General features: G+C 42.7%; 1 protein-coding gene across 1 annotated transcript in view; it reads right to left on the reverse strand.

Annotated features, from left to right (window-relative positions):
- Positions 1-18074, reverse strand: part of MAP3K3 (mitogen-activated protein kinase kinase kinase 3) — a 40616-nt gene extending 22542 nt beyond the window's left edge. The window contains exons 1-5 of the mRNA XM_065422521.1: positions 17973-18074; positions 17477-17566; positions 11692-11732; positions 4605-4704; positions 2741-2854 (exon numbers count right to left, since the gene is read on the reverse strand). Coding sequence (XP_065278593.1) covers positions 2741-2854; positions 4605-4704; positions 11692-11732; positions 17477-17566; positions 17973-18068 — 441 coding nt within the window. The 5' untranslated portion in view covers positions 18069-18074. The remainder of the gene's footprint in view (positions 1-2740; positions 2855-4604; positions 4705-11691; positions 11733-17476; positions 17567-17972) is intronic.
- Between the last annotated feature and the right edge of the window lie 2539 nt (positions 18075-20613).

A 20613-nucleotide genomic window follows, 5' to 3' on the forward strand; every position in this document is an offset into this window, starting at 1 on the left:
GCAGTAAACAGATGCTAGTTGTGGTTGCAGTTAAGCTAACGCTGATGGTGTAATCCACTGTCCTCTGACTGCTTCATAAAGGTGCCTAAGCAACTAGAGATAAATTACCAGCATTAATTCTTCCAGTGACAAAGGGAGGCTCTGTATTTTAATGAAGGGTTTGGGGATATTGTTCATCTAACCCGGTAGATAAGGATCTAGTCTTCAGCCTACCACAGGATTCTCTAAGACAGATGTTTACAACAAATTGGGTAGATACCTTTTATTTAAATGCCCAACAGCTCTCCTCTTCACCCTGCCCCTCCCTGCAGCTGACCAGAGACTGCAAATCACTAATCGCTGGCAACATACAAGTCAAATTCTCTCAGACATTGCCTTCCCACCTATAGCTGCAGCAGCAGCTGAGATCGGTTAGGCCAGCCTTACTAACTCTGCAGGACATTTTCTGTTGAGAGCCCTCACCTGTAGGGCTGGATTCCCTGGTGGCACACCAAAGCCAGAGCTTGGTGAACAGCAGGATACATTTTTTTCCCACCAAGGCACAACACTTTTGAGGTAGGGATTGGAGTGGGGGTAGCTATTACCTTGTCTCAAGTTCTCTTTATCTCTCAATTTTTTTTATTTGGAGTTTTTTTCTATGGACCAGATCCTCAGCTATTCTATATTGATGTAACTCCACTGAAGTCAATGGTGTTACGCCAAAATCCAATGGGGATCTAGCCCTACTACTCAATCTTCTCTACAAGCTCAGGTGATTGGCTATAGCAGTTCCTACCATCAGCATCTGTACTGGTAGAAAGGATCAAAGGCAGAGTTTCTTTTTAAAAGGATAAGGTGCATAGCTGCCCTGGCAAGAGGTACAATATTAAATGAATATAAGTACTGTCGTAAACTCAGTCTCTCACCAGTAAAGTCACAGCTAGTGCAGTAAAACTAGGTTAGTTTTACACACACATTTGTGCCAAAGTCACTGCATCACCTTTCCATCCCCAAAAAAGAAGAGAGAGCCCAACCAAAACAAAATCTGCATCCTGTACTTCAGGAAAAAATGCTTCCCGCTGCCTCGCTCGGATGAGATCATGCAGCCAAGAAGCCTCCTTCAGGCTCATGGGCTTTTGCTTTATCACATGCAGGGCTCTCTTGTCAAGCAGCTTGGATCTGAAGAGGAAGTCAGAGGAGAGGGGAAGTAGTGGCACTTGCTGAAGCCCTTGCTGTGCAACAATTTGCTTCTGCTTCCAGCAGAAGAGGAAAAAACAACTAATAGAGAACATCATCACAGCACTGACTAATGGTTGGTGAGGGGAGGAGAATTCATTCTTTACTGCAGGTGGTCACTGGTGGCTTGTGTAAAGTTTGGATAATCTCTTACACCTATTAGTAGCCTGAAAACATTCAAGTTAACAGAGGGCAGTAAAAACATGATTGTTTCTTCTCCAATACCAAAAATGTAAGGCTCTTTTTTACAGGCTATTTCCTGATTGCACAGTGGTGGTGTTAAACCATATCTGAAGGTCATTGTACTTTTATCTAACATGGACGGTGATGTTTGAGAGATGCTGAAGTACCTTTAGGTCCTTAAATCTGACCTCTCCAAGAATTACAGGTGTGCTGAGCACTCATCCTTATGGAGAAGTCCTACAGAATTTAATAGAAATGAACTTTCAGGATTTGATAGCAGCTACATTTAGAGTAACTTTTTGTGCAGCTCCATGTACCATTCTCTGCACGTTATTAGCTATTTGCATTTAACCATAAACTTTAGCTTTAAAAAAGTTGTGTGGATCTTATGCTGGTGGACATAATTCACTAGGGCTGTTGACTCACTGTGTCCTCTGTTTTCCTATAGCAGCAAGCAGCACAAGCCTCCGTCCTGCCAGTATGGCTTAGCCCTAACATGGAGCGCTTTGGGGGAAAACTCTCCCGATGGAACACGGGTTTTCATGGTGTCTCAGTGCAAAGCACAGCAAGTTTCTGATGTGGGAGCTGGAACTGAGACCCTTTAAGCTCATCTCATACCGGCAGAAGTAAACATCCATCAGATGGGAGCAGCTTCCTGCTGAATTAGGCTGGATTCAAACTAGCGACCTACAAGCTGAAAGGCTCTGTAGCTCATGAGGCGTCCACTCCCCCAAGAAGTGCTAATATTATACCTTCAAAAATAAGGCTTGCTTTCTGGAATGGTGAGGTAAAATCAAGTTTTGACCTTGAAGAGTTTACAAGGGAAGGGCCTTCTGCTCTCTGGGCACACAGGCAAAGTGTCCCATATGTTGCACTCAGTTTCCTCCAAACACTCTACTAGCAAGTGCCCCACCTTGTTCTTATAGGGACACCACCTACTCTAATCAAAATACTGTCAAAAACCCAGCCAAACAAATATTAAGTTATAAAATTCACACAGTATGTGCTATCTAATCAAAATCAAAAATCAACTCTATGAACCAAATCCACTAAGATGACCTGGTCTAGTTTACCAGGGGATGCTTCTGAGGCTCTATTTATACTAATTTTAACTCTTAAAAGTCTGCTGAACCAGGAAAAAAATTAAGCCAATACTTACTAGTAAAGTCCAAGCAAAGAGGTTATTTGAATGTGGAGCATAGCAGTCTTACTACTTTATATTGCTTCTCTTACTGGAGTACCACTGCAGTGCAAGGCTCTTTAACTAGGGGACATAAGGATCTCAAGGTGAAAAATCTCAAGCATTTCACTTAGTTGCAGTGTCACAAAATTGGTTACTTACATGGTTTCTGTCCTGGGACAGCAGTAATATTCTAAGGCTTTTCACATTTGAGCTTCGGTCCAAGATATCTACCGCTTTATCCAGGTCATCTTGATTTTTCAAGGGAATAGATAACTGCAAAATGTAAAACAAGAAAGAAACGTAATTAACAGAGCCATTAAACATAACACACGTATTGTCCAGTCAGGCGTTTAAACAAACACTGGAAGATGTAGAGTACAAGATAGGATAACGAAGCATTTAGAATCTTTCTTTGGACTCCCATGAAAACTCTTCATGATCCCTTCTTTTTCCCTGGGACATTCCTCCCACCCCTTTCCCCAATACTGGCTGACAAAGAAGATTCCCCATGGGAGTGAGCTGCAAAAAGGCTGAGATTTCTACTTGAATTTGCTCTGTGGATCAAAAAAAACCAAAACCCCCAAGGTCTGAGCGAGATTCCTCACTCCACGATGCAGCAGCAGCAGCGTCACAAGGGATACTTGTGAATCCAGGAATAAGGGGGCAGGTGGAAAGTGGACCTCAGGTAATAAGCTAATGCAGGGAGGAGGAACAACACTGTTTTTAGCCAGGTTAGACAGAACTGAGCTCCTGTGGGAGATAAAAATGAGAATATGCACCTTGCTACAAAGCTAGGAGGTTAAATCCAGAGGCTCTATGTAGTTTAGCTCAGGAGTACCTCACTAGGAGGGGAAATGACAGGCAGACAACTGGGGAAGTTCTGGAATGTACTCCACATGTATTTCCTTTATACATACAGAACCATCAAAATAGTAACTGCAACCACCTCCTCTCTGGCATCCCCAGTGCCCTTGTCAGCCCCCTTCCATACATCCAAAATCTGGCCAATAAATTATCTTCACCTGATAAGATCTACCTCCCTGGATCCTCACTGCCCAAACTTCTTATCCTTGCCTCCAAGGCCTTACACCGCTCCATCCCAGCCTACATCTCTGATACCAACTCTATCAGGTTGCTCTGTAATGCCCCATTTGTCATCTCCTCTCACTACTGTCCTTTCCCACAGTGCCCCCCTTTGTGGCATATTCTCCACCATGCTTCCTGCATTTAACTCCGCCTACAGTGTACGTATGATAAAAGGGAAAGTGAATGGCTCAGAGGAGAGATGCTAGTTTGAGATGCAATAAATGAATCAAGCTAACAAAAAAACCCTTATTCTTTCCTCTCTAGTGCATCTTGTCTACTGTTTCTATCAGATTGTAAACTCTTTGGGGACAGAGATTGTCTTCACAGGGTGTCTTGAACTGCACTAAACATATTGGTGCTAATAAGCAATCATCATGCCCCGAATATTTACAGAACATTGCACTTTCCTATTTATAAAGCACAGCAACTTTGCCACAAGGAAGGTGCTGGAGAACTATTTGACTTCAAGAATGTCAGTTCATACGCCAGCACTGAGGATCCACTTATTCCTGTTAATTTTTGTGGCATTGTGCTGGTAAGGAACAGATTTAAAAAAAAAAAAAATCCCATCCTTTAGGGTGTAGTACGGAAAAGGAAAAAGGGGGAGGGCAGTGACATGTTCCGAGAGGGGGGAGACAATTTCAACAGGACCAGCATTTGGAATGGATAGCACAATGGTCACATGACTCCAAATTCCTTGTTTCCCCTGAAACCCGCATCCCCTCCAATAAACATGTATAGGAGAAAGAAAGATGTCAATGTTTCCAAAGCAAACAGTTAGAAATCAGTGTGATTTTTGCTAATAGTGCCATTTTCCCCCCAGAGCTAACTTGTGCAGTAACTGCTAATTTCAGATGAAATTTGGGAAGTTAAATTTAAACTCAGTCTCTAGAGAAGCCCCTGTGTACTTTTCACACTGCCTGGAAAGTGTCTGTACCTCATTGTTCATGTAGTGGAGATCCAGTGGTTGGCCAAAGGCGGTTTTCACTTTCTGCTGTACATCTTCATATCGCACAGGTCGGACAAATGGAATAATTCTGGAGGGCGAAAAAGACAGTCGCTGATTGTCCAAACGGAAAAGATTCACTGGCTAACTGATGTGGTCAGAACCGAGTGAACAATTCAAAAACATTAATTCATTCAAATGTTGCACTTTTCAGTCACAAATTATTCTTAACGGAGTGTTTTTCTCAAATTTGTTAGTTGAAATTCATTTAATTGTTTTTGCAAGGGATTCTTGGCTCATAGCTTGCTTGCAAGCGGTTCATTCAGAGTACATATTACAAGTTAGAGCTGTTTGACAGGACACAGTATGTTTCTATTCCCTGATTAGATAAATATGTAACTTGTACTGGTGAAGTATCTCCCTCTACAGGCTGATTCCACGTAAGAAGATGAGTCTACTAAAGCTGCCAGCTAAATGAGTCATCTCCTTAGCTCAAGTAGAGACTCACATTTGGTTCTGAAGGTCACAAGTTCAAGTCCTGCTGGAGGCCAAGATTGATGCTAAAAGTGAAATGACTCTGTCTGGTGCAAATACTCAAGTTTATGAATTTAAGACCTACTTCCTGATAATATTTTCCAATATTTGCTTAAAATTAGCCATTTCCACAAACATTCCCACAAGTCAACTTGTTCCCTAGAAGTGTTTTCTTGCCTCTAACAGAGAAGGGCACAAGCACACTTGATTCAAGTGAAAAACCCAGATTCACAGAAATTGCTTTGCAGTGTTCACCCTGCTTTGGCCATCCTTGAGCATCCAAGTCCCAAGATCTTGAATTGCAGCACCAGCAACAGCTGTGCAGTCTTTGCTGCTGCTATTCCAACACTTGCAATACTCAAAGTTTTTGTCAATGAATATAGCTGGATTTAACTGAGGCTGGACAACGTTAACCATTCTTATTAGTATTGTTGTAGTGCCTAGGAGCCCTTATCATGGACCAGGATGCCATTGTGCTAGGAGCTGTATAGAAAGAACAAAACGTTTGCAGTTTTGTGCTAAACAAGCCTGATACTTCAAAGCTTAAAAGGTGGGCACCCACACTGGACAGGAAGGACACCCCTCATTTCACTGTGTCAAATATTACACAACTGGCCAGGTACATGGTGGGATTTTGTTCAGTTACCTCTGAACTGGCATGGGAAGTTTCATATTCCTATGTTCCAAATAAAATACTGTAAAAGATATGACAGACTCATACTCCACGCATTGAAAACACCCTCTCAAATCTCCCAAGAGCCAATATAAACAAACATTTAAAAGGAGCACCACCAACACTTTCCTTGTGTACCTATAGGTAACGTGCCTCTGGACTCCTCTATCAACATGGACATTAAGAGGCCAGTACCAAACTAGCTTTTGCCTGTCAGTAACCTACACAAATGACAAGGCACTCCAGCACCTGCTCTATCCCAGGTGCTGGCGTGCCTTCCTCCTGCTAGGAGCCTGGTCTTCTCCCCTTGAGCTCCAGTCAACTACTGAACTCTACTCTACCCTGCAGCCCTTCTTATATGAGCCTGCTGGCCATGATTGGCTACTCCTCTCAGCACCTTTCTAATTGGCTGCCTCCGCCACAGCCTCTCTAGGGCTGCTTTTAACCCCTATTCTGCCAGTGAGGGACAGACGCCCCATCACAATGGGTGTTCATCAAAATATAGCCATTCCTGAAAAACTGATAATCTGCTTAGTTTCCCCTAAATACAACCTTCTTGCCATACCGAGATCCTAGTTACAACATTCAGCCATTTCCGCCTCAGTCTCAACTGAAAAGGAATTTTAAAACCAAAAACTACGTAAACAGCCAGAGGCAATCCAAACCCGTCAATGGTGTGGCTATTTGTGGGGGACAGTGCGTGACCCTGTGGCATAGTCATGCTTCCAAGGACCGCAATACAGCTTTCCTTGTTGAGTATTTATTATTGTTTCACTTGCTTTGAATAGGAACTAGAAAGGTTTCAGACAGCAAAGTAATAGGTAACTTCAGTGCTGATTCTTAAAACTGTTTATTCTGTTTGAATGTTCTTGCTGTTGAAAGTTGTCAAGTACTCAGCAAGTCGTATATCCCGACAACACTACATTAGGGGACTATTTTTCCTCTATCCAGTGGAAGGATCAGTGTTGTGAAGCTCTGTGCTACATCAACACTAAACAACTGTGCCTGTGAAGTGAAGGCCTAAAGAACAGCTCTCTTAGCTACCTTAAAACATTTAACCCCTTCACTGGCACTCTCGGGACATTCATGTGTCAACAGAACATCAACCCATTTGAATGCAATGTCAGGACACATCAGTAAAATGCGTTTCCCAGACATAACTTAAGAGTCATTCAGCACAAGAAGGGTTAAAGACATACCTGCGGTGGGGAAGGAACTGGAGAGCTCAACTGGCAAGAATACAAATTAACCAGCCCTTCTCTCTACCCAACCAGTCCATGGAGAATCCATCAGGGATGCTGGATCCCCAGCAGCCTGCCCTCTCCATTCCACCTGGACCAGGCCGTATGTTTGCCCTTGCCTCTCCAACTACGTCTGCTTCTGGGCCTTGCTACCCCTCCCACCAGACTCCTATTCCCTTTCCTTCCATTCATCACTCTCCACACTCCTTTGTTTCCCCAAACCAGTGGTTCTCAACCTATTTACCATTGTGGGTCACATCCAATACTACCTGTCTGGCCCTGAGGATGTCAGCTGATCAGCTATGTGCTGATGGGGCACAAGTGGCCTATGGGCCGCAGATTGAGAACCACTGCCCCAAACCCACTAGGTTCCTCCTCCATCAACAAACATAGAACTAAAGCCAGGCCCTTAGCGCTTAGCTTATATGTTGTACCCCTTCCCCCTACCCTTTGTTTAGATGGTTTGCTCTTAGGTGCAGGGACTCTTGTATGTGTCTGGACAGCACCCAGCACGTTCTGAGAGTTACTCTAATACAAAGCTGATGGCTGCTCCAGCTTCCTGCTGCTACATGAAGCAAGCTAGTGTAGCTCCTAGTAGATGGAAGTCCACATCACAACAACCACAACTATTAGCACTAATTGGCAACCCTGCTGTCAGCCTTCAAGGGAAAGTACTGACTAGGCCACTCAGGTCCTGTCCTATCCCTAGAGGCAATCCCTTCAGATGAGGGTAGAGATATGTTGCTTGGGAAGCTCCAGCTTGCACTGCGTGTGCTTACTCGCCCTATGATACTGGTCTCCAACACTGTCAATCCAGCAGATTTCACCACCACTAGATACCCTTTAAGTATATAGAGGTTTTGTTTTAATAATTCCTAACTTCAGTCTGCTTCCTCAGCCCCTTGCTACTAGACCTACAACATTCAGCTATTTAGAAATAGCCCTTGTTAAAAAAGGCAGCCCACAATAACATTTTCTGCATATTACCAAGAAACCAATCCATGAAATTATAGTACTTTGGCACTGGGCAAATGTAACTTGGCTCCCAGCTGCAGTGAAGCCCCTTATAAAGGCTTCTATTCTACACACACTGCACGAAAAACACACAAGATTTGTGGCACCCGAAAACAGCTCTATTAGAGGAGTGCACGGTTTTTAAACTAACACAAAATCATGGAGTTTAGGGTTTAAGGAGTCCATTCCTGCCTGACCACCTTAAATATTTGTGGTTAGATCTGGCAGCTTCTCTGAAACGAAACACACACACTTACATTCTCAGTGCAAGCCTGCTGTCTGTAACTGCATGCCACTTTGGGAATGGGGAATTAGGGCAAGCGTAACTGCATAATTAGACTAACACACAATCAAGCTTTTCATTTCAATGTTACTTTAAAAAACCCACTTTCTACTTCCCTGAGCTCTGTGCCACCTTAAATACAAGCATTTGGGAAGGAGATATGAGAGACAACAGCACTGTTGATGAGGCTCCATTTCCGAAGTTACCTTGTCACAACACTGTATATCGCAAAATATTGTGGCATGTCGGACAGTGGCTCTGTTGTACTCCACAGCATTCCTGTGTGACATTCGAAGCCAATTCATGTCAGCGCTCTATTAGGAATGCAGTAGATCATGATTATGACTACTTTTGGATTTTCTCTTGGTGTACCAAAAAGATTAGTGTGTTGTATGCCTGAATTCCTACAGACAGTGAATTTTGTGATCCAATGGCTTTAAAATATGATCCAATGGCTTTAAAAAAAGTTTATGAAATTGTTGACTTCTCTGTCCTCTTCACTGTCCGTATTGTCAAGGAAATATATGTAGTGTTATGAATCGGGTGAAATCTTGTTCTGAGTTATATTAACCCCCCATTGAGATTGGTAGGTTTAATTTACTCTTCAATTAACGTAACTGTAAGCATAAGCCACGCGTAATACAAAAGGTATGTGTAAACGCACCCAGGGGCTTTTGGCGGTGTACTGTTTTGGGTAGGGGTGTGGGAGGAACACAGAAACTGAGGTCAGATAGGAAGACAGACAGACAGCCGGAAGGAGCATGGTGGCTGACCCTGGATGAAACCTGAGAAGAGGTTTTTGGGTCACAGGTGCAAGCTAAAAGAGTGCTCTTGGTCCTGTGAACAAAAGAAGCTGTTTCTTGCTATTTGATTCCTCCTGTGTTCAGAGACACAGGACTTTGCACATTTCTTGTAAATAAACAAGATTGCTCCAAAGAAAACACTAGACTATCAGTTTCTACTTCAAGCAGGAACACCCCCAGGGTCCTGAACTTTGACTAGCCGCTCAGATTGAAAGGGGCAACAGTATTGTCTCTCCTGTACTCCTAGGACAAAAAAAACCAAAAAAACAATTTCAAGATTTATCAACATCTTAATAACGTTTGCACAATGTTCTTAAACTGCAATAACGCTCCTCTTTCTCTCTCTCTCTGGAATCAGACACATTTTAAAATGCTTAAGTTGTCTGTGTACAAGGTAATTTATCCCAACAAAACATTCTTGTGCCCCAAGAGAGTAGAGACTGCAGGAGTTCACTAAGTTTTAATTGCTGGAAGTTATACTGTACACATGGAAATGCCTTAAAGTATTAATTTGGGGGTTTTGTAAGTCTTGCAAAATCCAGTATTAGAATAAAAGTTAATGAAAACTTGTCAGTAAAGACTCTTTCCCCTACAGTGTCTACAACTCTCAAACTGCTATGCAGTGATAATGCAAGGACATCAGAAAGTGAAGCACTGGAAAAAAAATGAAACTGACCAAACTAGTTTCACTATCCTGAGCTAAGTAAAACAAGTAGTAACACAAACAAATGAAAAATAAAGAGACTGCCAACTGGAAGTCACTTCAGGCTAGAATGACTTTTTTCTTGTTACTATAATTAATATGTAAATTGACTAGAACTAAAAGAATAGAAAAAAAAGCTCTATTTTAAGTTTCTTTTGTGCAATGGACAGTACTTTGGGTATAGCCAATTTCACTGTTTGCCCTGAATAGTCTGTTTCTTTTTGCCAGAATCTTTCATGCAGCAACAGGGAAGAGAAAAAAGTTTTAAAAATAGAAAAATAACTGCACAGCCATAAAATTCGGCAGGGAAACTCCGAGCAGGTATGAAACCTGCAACTACTCTAAACAGCTAGCCAATTTTTAAAAAGAAGTTCAAATATATATATTTAAAGGATACATCAAATTAAGTTTTTTGTTTTACTATAGTGCAATAACTTTTTTTTTAAACTTGACAGCATAAGAATGATTTTTCTAGAGAAAGCAAAAGGGTCCAATAATGTGCGTAATGACATCCCCATGAAACCTAATTTTCTTAATCAGAATCCTGAAGGAGGTTTGAGAGTTCTCCTCCAAAATACTGCTACATACAACGAACTCAGTCCTCCAACCTTTACTTAAGTCATCTTTACAGACTCAAAGGCCCCACTGAAGTTAATGAGACCAACCTACTTACATGAATAAAGGTTGCAAGACCATGACTGAAGAAAGTCACTTATGTGGAAGTCCTTTGCTTCTTTATTATTTCCAAAGGCAAGCCACTTCAGCAAAATAAGAGGGCTGGGCGTTACAGACAAGGGTGATGCATGCAATCTCCATTTTCTTTAACAGTGGTTATATAAATCACAGCACATCACAGGGCCCCAATTCAGTTAGGTACTTCAAAACATGTGTAACTAAGGGCATAAGTAATCCTATTGGTTTCAGTGGGACTATGCATGTACTTAAGCATCTTACTGAATCAGAGCCTAGGAGAGGAGAGTTCCTCTCCGTTTTTAAAGCTGAGTCACTGTACCACCCAGCACAGGCATGCCCGACAGCACCCCAGTGAAGCATTCACCTTAAGATTTTATTAGCAAGTTTTTATGCAGGGTTCACAGATTGAAAAACATGTTTAGAGTTTAATTCAATTATGACCAAAACAAACTAGGAGAGGGTGAATCTAGAATATATACAGACAAGTTCAACTAGGGCAACTGGAACTCGATTTTCACCCATGTCATCTACTGTAGGATTTGCCAATAGCGTGCATCAATGGGTCCCTTTTCCCAGCCAATGATGCCAACACGGAGGCACTGCAAGAGTATTACAGCTGCTCTTCCAAAACATGGGACATTTGCAACACTGTATCCTGACTCTGGTTTGCAGAGGCAACCATCAACCTAGTGATTTCTAATTTAAGCTTTCCTCTCCCTCTTTCCCTAAGCTACAAATGTGTGTTGAGGGGCAGAGAGGATATCCATACCTTCTTCCAAAGGAGCCCCTCTGAGCAAGATGAACACTATTGACAGAACCAGAAGGTACTAGGACTGTGGCTGCAAAAAGAGGACCTCAAGGAGGTAAAAGTGGAAAAAAATAGAGAGTTGGGGGAGCACTGAAGAGAGAAAGGGAGAACTCAAGAATCTCAACAGGAACTACCCTTGGCCCAACTCTGGATAAAGCATTCTCTTTAGGTCAGAGTAAGCCATTTTAGACAGAAACCCACCGTAAGCTCAAAGACATAATGGCAATGCACCATGTAGAATTCCTGTGAAGTCCACATCCATTTAGTCTGACTAGCGTACTTTATCAGAAACATTGTATATGAGAACACTGAACGCAAAAACTTACCGTCTTTCCCCATTATGTTCAAACTTTATCCTTACATCATTCTGCCCAAGAGAGAAGAAACAGAAGATTAGTCCATTATCAAATTCTTTGGCATATTTCATAAGATATAATAAAGCATACAATGAGGACCTGTGTGACAAAATATTAATTTGTTCTCTGTTCTCACTCACATTTTTAATACGTTGTAATTTTCAACCCTCTCCCCACTTTAGTCCCATAAGCCTTAATTTTCCAGTACTTAAGCTGTTTCTTATACCATAAGTTCTCACCTATTTGATGTCCAATAATGAAGCCTGGCTTCTAGAAGCATTCATCAGAAATCACCAGATTGTCCGTCTATTCTGCTCCACAATAGCGGTGGTCATTGAAGCACCATTTTTGTTGGCCCCTTCCTCCCAACTCATTCCACCCAAGCAGAAACATTTTTCAACTAGTGTCTTTCTCCCAATATCACCCCCTGCAGACTAGGAATTTATAAGCAGCATTAATCTTGTAACATCTCAAACTTACTATCTGATGGTTTACGTAAAATGAGATGTGTATCTGGCGCATACAAGCCAGTTAAGATGGATTCGACGCTGTTTTGTAACACCAAAGCAACACAAAGTAGTCAGGAACGTATCTGACTCTTAATTTGCAATTGACATATTAGCTTGGTTATCTGGGACAAAGGGTAATTTTAAGTACACCGCTACCTCGATATAACACGACCCGATATAACACGGTAAAGCAGCGCTCTGGGGGAGTGGGGCTGCGCACTCCGGGGGATCAAAGCAAGTTCGATATAACGCAGTCTCACCTAAGCGGTAAGATTTTTTGGCTCCCGAGGACAGCGTTATATCGAGGTAGAGGTGTATATAGGCAAATTTACCAAGTAAACTTCTAGGACTCAAAACTGATGTGACAGACATAGTTATCACATATTCTATTTTTCCCTCTTCTATCAAGATTCACAGGAAGACTGGGCAGATAAGAGGAGGACTTCACAGGTGTAATATGAGCAGGCATGTGGAGAGAGTATGGGGGGGGGAATGACAGGAGAATGGAGCACCATGAGGAGCTAAGTGGAGGATGGGGAAGCAGCATGAGATGGTGACAAAGAATGTGAAAGGGGGGACTGTGGGGAGTGAAGGAACAGAGAGAGGGGCCATCCATGGCCCCATGCACCAGAAGGGGAGCGTGAGCAAGAGTGCGAGTGCTCATTTTGTCTAATTACCCACTGATGATGCATGGAGGCCATGGAACTTTTAAAGAGCAGCAACAGATGTAGGAGGCAAGTAACCAAACCATGAGAATTCCTTACATTAGTATAGCATTGCTCTCCTCCGATTCATTTCAAATAACAGAACTGCAGCATGCAAATTAGCTGGGAAGAAGAGATCATGATTGGCTGAATTACTTCTCATGGCACTATAGTACTTAGAGTTGGGTGCTACTGAACTGGCCCTGTCTAGAGTCTACAGTTATAATTAGATCCTGAGAGGGAATGTCTACGTTGTTATTTTTAGTCTCCTAGCACAAGCCCAAGTCAGTTAACTCAGGCTTTGAGACTCGCTGCTGAGGGGTACTCTTTTGCAATGTAGATGTCCTGTCTGATACCTCATAATAAATGCTATAAAGATGAGGGAGGATTTGCCATTTTGTTTATAAAAAGACATTAAATCACTGCTTTAAGATAAACATAGCCTATATGAGGAAGTCACAACCAATACTTTCATAATACAAGTAACTTGTATGTCATCATTTAAATTGTAGAAGGTTTACCATCCAGGTTATCCAAGGTTTTATTAAAGTGCCCAATGTGGTACCTGTGCACTAAGCTGTAAACTCAAAGGATGCTAGACAGCACAGGGAGTGAAAGTATAGCACATTTAACCATTAGAGAACAAAGTTCAAGTTCCAGTTTAGATCACAAAGATAAAAACTAAAAAGGAAAAAAAATCTGCTCTCATAAGGTATTATCATTTCTCCTGCACAACCCTAAGTGATTAGAGTGGATGAAGCCAGCTGTGAAAGCCTTAAAGACAACAGGCAATCATACATCTAGGAACTTTAAAAAAAAAAAAAAAAAAGTGGGTAGGAAATGCTCTTTAAAGTAGAGGAAATATCTGGCAGACCCAGTGGTCAAGAAGGCAGTTCAAAGGGACCCATACATTCACTGCCAGTACACAGTATTCTTGCAGAAGTCCTGTAGGTGCATAATTGTTCATGACAAACGGGCTTCCTGACCAGAGGAACAATGATCTGCAGCCAAAGTAATTTACATATAACTTTCCTAAAGTTTGCTCAGGAATGGGGGGAGTGCAAGGGGTGTGCTCCCCACAATGGCCCTACAAGAGCTGAATTAGGCCAGGTGGGCCCAAATCAGCTAATTAGACTGCAAACTGGGGAGCTTTAGGCTGGAGGCAACTAATTAGAGAGAAGCTCACCTGGAAGGGACAGGTGGGGCTTCTACAAGAGACAGGATAGAGGGGGTGGCTAAGAAAGGCTGCAGTCACTCCCTGGGAACAGGGAGGAATGTTTGGAGGTTGCAAAGATGGGCTGCCTAAAGTTACTCTCTGGAGAAGGGAAAGAAGAGAAACTCAGAGGAGTAGAGAGGGCTATAGGAGATATGGAAGTGGCTCAGGGAAAGGCAGCAAGGTGCAGGGAACAGACCTTGGCTGCTGGGTAGAAGATCCCTGTGCTGGAACCCAGAGTAGAGGGTGGGTCCAGGTTCACCTGCCAGCCATTGCGGGAGTGGCACTGTAGCAGAAGACTGTCTGAGACTGTTGGAGAGCAGGAACCTTGAGCCACCCCCCCCCCCCAGAAAGGGGAATCACAATAGTGACCTGGCCAGAGGGCTGAGTCAAGAAGAGGACAGCTGTGGCTCCTGAGAGCAAGAGTGGCTACAGAGGAGAAACTGACTGGGTGTAACCACTGGAAGGAGTGTAGGCCTGATTTAATCCCCAGGACCGCCAGGAGGCGGTGCCATCCAACAGTAAGTAGACCAACCTATGACAGAGAAGGATGAATTTTATGCACCGGGACATCAAAAGAGGAACTTTGTGTATTTACTCCAGTTCGGCTGTCTAATCCAGGAAAAGGAGAGCAGAAACAGTGACGGAACGATAGGTTATTAAAGATGTTTTCCAGCTGACTGGGCGAGAATATATAATGTGTGTCTTATAAGAGTCTTTTAATGGCATAATGTACAGAGGGATAACAAATAAGAATCCAGGTAAGACATTGGGGTAACAATAGAATGACAACAAAAAGAGGGTGGGCATGTAACTTCAGCCCTGGGCAGTGGGGCTTGGGCTTCAGACTTGCTGGGGCCAGGGCCAACACCAGCCTTGGCGACCCCATTAAAATGGGGTCCCAACCCACAGTTTGAGACCCCTGCTCTAAAGGATAGGCTTTTAGAAGAGCTAAAGGTCCTAGGGTTTTATCCCCACTAACAACCCAGGGCGGGGATAATTTTATGCTGGTTACTGAAATGTAGCCTCCCTGGGGTGAAAGGGTGGTAGCTGTATAGTCAGTCAACAGTAACGCTGCACAAGAGTGCATGAAAGTAAAGAACACCTCTAAAGGGAGTTGAAGAATTGGACTGCTTTACTTGCTTCCCTTTTAAGCGTTCCTCAGACACACAGGCTGAACTAATCCTTTGTCAGCATGTCAGTATCATCCCTTCAATGCTTTCCTGAGCACTGTGGGTGACTTAATGAGGAGTCAAGTGTGTGAGGAGAAGTTTTAAGGTTGGGATGAAGATTTCAGAATTTATCTATGTTTCAGTAGAACTATATGGGGCTGAAAGTCTGTTAGAAGCTAAACTTAGGAACTATAGATCCATGGACAATCAGTGGCAGTATGGGAAATACTGGAAAAGAGCTGGATTCCTGGCAATTACCTACTATCCCTGGCAATATGACCCCAAGAGCAATAGATTTCTGGATACTCAGGCAGAGTTCGGGTACAAGGCAGAAAACCAATAGACTCATCATTCAAGACAACATTCACCATGAAATACACATAGCTTGGACAGTAGCTTAGTTAAGAAACTTGTATCTACTGCTCATGAGGGCAATGGACCAAGCCAATGTTTCTTCAACCTGTGGGCCTCCACAGAGACACTAGATTAAATTGTGGGAGGGAGGTGTGTGCCACAAGCAGAGGAGGAGAGTCACGAGGTCGAGTAAAGCAGCATGACCCCAAATCTAGTCTGACTCTCTGCAAACACACACTGCTATGGGTGAAGCACGGGGTAGTTTCTTGAAATCCATCCTCCCTGGTCTAGTGACTATTCCACAGGGGAATAGGACTACAGGCGCAGGAAGCAACTCACTGGCTCAAACCATCTATGCTCTCACAACAAACAGCTCAGCTCCAAAGAGCTTCCTATAGACTCCCCTACCCTATGCTTCATGTAACATTCTGATGAGTGAGGGAATGGGGAGGAGGAGGAAAAATGAAAAGACAAAACAAAAATAGGATAACATGCACAGGGAGACAGAATGGAAACAAAGGAGTGGAAAAAGGAAAAGAAAGGCATGGTCACCACTGTGATATGGCAAAGCACAAGGGGATCCTGGGAAGGGACACTCCATCTGTCATAAGGGCGGCTCAGACAAAAAGTTGAACGCTACTGGAATAAGCACTAGCTTGAGAGGGGCACAGTTCATTAAAACACTGCACAAACAGTCTTGACACTTACATCCCCAATCCTAAACCTCTTCTGAGCAGAGCACTAATTGTGCACAATGGAGTGAAGATTTTGTCTGATGGACAAATCGGGTGTAGATCAAGAAACCACACTAGGTTCATTCCCACTTCCTGAATAAGCCAGGATTTGATCCTTGGCCTCCATAGCAGAAATGACAGTGAACTAACTTTTACCCCACTGAGCATCCCTTGCTTGGGAAATACAATTACATGAAAAACAGACCAATGAATTTGCCATTTATCAGAGACCCAAGTATGACAGCCAGTCTGACTGTGTCCACCTAAGAAATAATGGGTGTTGACCACATTTTGATAAATGGGTGTTGAACTCTGATCCCACACCAGCAGGACAACAGAGTTCAATGCTAATTGGGGAGGCTCACGAGCATTGATCATCTCTAACTGTAGAGAAACGTGGCTGATTACACATTTCATCAGGGTCAACCACACTTTGCTATAATGGGTGTTGAACTCTGTTGACCTTCCCCACATTAGTGAGGCAATACATCCAATACTGAGAGGTCGGGGCAGGCAGGAACTTAACTAGATATACGTAACAGCCTCAAAGCTTAAACTGGGTCCACTCCTCTAAAGCCATTTGACCATTTGTCGTTAAGCCCAAGTGACTTGAATTAATTCTCTGAAAGTGCTGGACAAATATTTGCATATTAAAAGCCTGGGGGGCATTGCAGAGTTTGCACTGAAATGGGGCTCACACAAATAGCACACAGTACAGGTGGAATTTCTAGGATAATTTGGTCTTCAAGACTAGTGAATTCAACCTTATCAGAGACAGATAAGACCTATTTGGTTATCTTGTCCTCCTCTCCTTCTGCTAAGAAGCCAGTGCAGGATTCTTCCCTACAAGATCTCCAGAGCTTTGTCTAGATTAGTTTTTAAATGTTTCAACTAATGGGGCTTCCAGCACTCCCCTGGGGAAGGTACATTCTACAGCTACAAGGCAATAGAAAAAAAAACCGTTATCACCTTCCCATACCTGCTTAAATGAGCTCTGTAAAGGTCACTGAGCATGAACATGCTCTTAATTTATAATTGCTAATACTGAAATGGAAGCCAGTTTTCTTACCGGAATTTTTTTTTCTTCTACTGCACAGGCACACTGGTTTGTTATTGTAGGGCTGCTCAGGAGGGCTGGACTGCTGGCATTGTGTTTTTTCTTAAAAGAAAAAATATTAATGTTGGTTTATAAAAAAAAAGGTGGACTGTGCAAGCTAAAACAAGAAAGCCACTTGGTAGAATTTTCAGCCAATCTACCCAGATAATGCCTTTCTACATACACCTGAGGGAGGCAGATCATTGAGCTGCTCTGAATAATCATCAAAACATTGCCTGCTTTAGTCCAATAGAAGGAATAAAATAACCCAAAGTGAACCTAAACCTAAACCCCTAATCCAAATTAGGGGAGTATAAAGCCCATGAAGTAGGCACATCCCTCTGCAATGCCAGGACTTGCATTAAACACTGGTGCCCTATTGCAGTTGAAGCAAATGGACCCACTTCCACTCTAGTCTAATCCCTTGTGCCAGGTCATAATTTTCAATCTCCATTAAACAATCCTTTACCTGTTTGTTGGAATGAGCAGTGTCTTTATTCTTCATGGTATCAAAGCCAGGTAGCCTGTGACGCCGGCCCATTTGGAGCGCGACCAAGTCCTTCATGATGGAGTTCAATGCCTCCTGCTCATCTGCAATTGACAAGAGGGAAGTTATTTTGGTGAGTAGCAGTTGGGGAACTTTCAGGAATTCAAACTAGTGTTCCTCTGGCTGAGAGACAAAAGATTTTTTTCAAGTGCACAGTGTACATCTTCATTCACAGCCAATAACCCCCATGACACCTGTATGAGGTAGACACGCATTAGCTTCATTTCAGAGGCAGGTAAATGGAAGGGTAGAGAGTTGTCTAAGGTCACAAACCAAGTCCGGTCAGAGCTAGAATTCGAATATGGGAGTTCCTGCCTCCCAGGACCATGTCCAGTTCACCTAGCAAAATTTGCTAAAGGGTAATTTAGGTCACTTAGAAGGACCAGCTGTAGGTGTTTTATTGCCACAGGAAAACTGGCTAACATCTGTCCCCTTCCAACCTTACATTCTGCTACCCCAGAGAACCTTCACTGCTTGATGATAGAGCTAGCCCTGCATAACAGCAAGAAAGGAACCAGCCAAGCAATTATTCTGAATTATTACTAGGTCTCAAACATTTGTGCTGATTGTCAAGGGCACTTCTCCCCATATCCCCAAAACAAGTGCTCACAGAACAAAGGTTGTCTCCTAATTAAGCTAAAACATCTTCAGGACAGAAGTCAGAACAGGGCAGCAGTGAGAAGAGCACTGACTGCTTGCAGAGCAGAGCTAGCAGCTGCAGGTCAACCTCTTCAGAAACATGGTAGGAACCCATGACTGGGATGCCAGCAACTAATGTTATTTATACTAGAGTAGTACACAGAGGCTCTAATCAGGATTGGGGTTCATTGCGCTAGGTGCCACACAAAGGAAGCGGGTATGGTCTCTGCCCTGAAGAGCTAACCATGAGAAACCAGTGGCATCTATTTCCAAAGCTGCGCAGATAGATGTAGCAACAACATAAATAACTCTGGCATTTTATTAGACATCATAGTCAGTCTTATGAATAAACTGGGCTCTGCAGTGTTGCCTGTCATAACTACCAGGGGCCCTGCCTTCAAGTGGAAGTGAGATGGCAAGACTTGCATTGCCTTTTTTCACTAACCAAACAATACATTGGCTCTGTCTGCTGACTTCAGTCTCAGTTCTCACCTCAGCAAATTTTTCACCAGCCATGCTGCCTGCTAACTATAGGACAGTACTAGTCAAGTGGCCTCATGCTTTGCTACAACTGTGAAAGTGTTGATTAATGCAATTCCTAGCCTATGCCACAAATATAACTGAGTCAAAGGTCCTGGGTCTCCTTATCCTAGTTACAACTTTTTTTAACCTTATGGTGTGCACAAGACCTTACTATGTCCCTTAAATAAGGCTAAAGCCTGGGATTGTCCCAGGCTTTAATCCAATTACATGGACACAGTCATTGCTGATACTACAAATTTTAACTGCAGTGTTTGCAACCAATCACCTAACTCGGTCATATTTGTAACATAGATGAGCATAAAAAAGAAGTTATGATGAGTTGATAAACCATAACACCCTCCACCCAGTTATAGTTAAGCAAACACATAGTGAGGCTGCTAAACTATATCAGCTATATTCCATTTTCACTTAGTTACAACTGTCAGGAGGAAAAAAATTGACCTTTTGGGTTAAAAGTTCTCATGTAACCAATACAGTGTAGTCTTCCAGAGCCTGTCTGAATTTAGGACTGAGGTGAAGTGGCAGAGCTGTGTGGAAAGCCTAGAACTGGAATACCAGGAGGTGCTGTAGGAGTTAGCTAGACACCTGCTTAGCCTATGCCAAATCATTCACTGAAATTAGTCCCTTGCTTTCAATATCATCTAAATACTGTAGAGAAAGAGTTGTATATGGCATGTGAACTTTTGCTCAAAATAGTTACTGGCTTATTGGTTTCATTTCTGAAGCACTGTGCATTCTGAGCAACAAATCACTGGATGTTATCAGTTACACAATCCTGTCATTGGCACATGTGTACATACTATATTCTTGGACTGTTGTATGTATAGCTTATCAAAACTCTATGGTTTTACACATGCATCCGAAGAAGTGGGTATTCACCCACGAAAGCTCATGCTCCAAAACGTCTGTTAGTCTATAAGGTGCCACAGGACTCTTTGCTGCTTCTATGGTATTTGTTTCTCTAGACGCTGTATCCAGTTAAATCTCCTCTAATAGGAGTGGAACCTGGTTATAAAATCTGAGCCAAATATAAACTTTACTTTAAACAAACTGAAAAGAATGTGTTGTCCTCTATGGAGTCTTGCAGAAATTTGCTGGTCTTGGGCAGAAAAATGGGAGGGGATAGCGGGAGAGAGAGTTGGATGCAGGGAAACCTACTGATATAGGTTTCACGTTTGGCGGTGTTGTAAGAAATACTAACACAATAGACAAGGTTATCAAGCTTTTCTATCCAATTTTAGGCTGTACTATTTTAAAGTCTGTCATAAACCTGAGATTACAATTCCCTAGATGTGCAGACCTTGATATGCAATTTCCCCTCCTTCCCAACGTACTTAGAGCTATCAGTTTATGGTGTGGTTAAATTGAAATTTACAGCTCT

Source organism: Emys orbicularis, chromosome 25, assembly GCF_028017835.1.
Source record: "Emys orbicularis isolate rEmyOrb1 chromosome 25, rEmyOrb1.hap1, whole genome shotgun sequence".
NCBI lineage: Eukaryota > Metazoa > Chordata > Testudines > Emydidae > Emys > Emys orbicularis.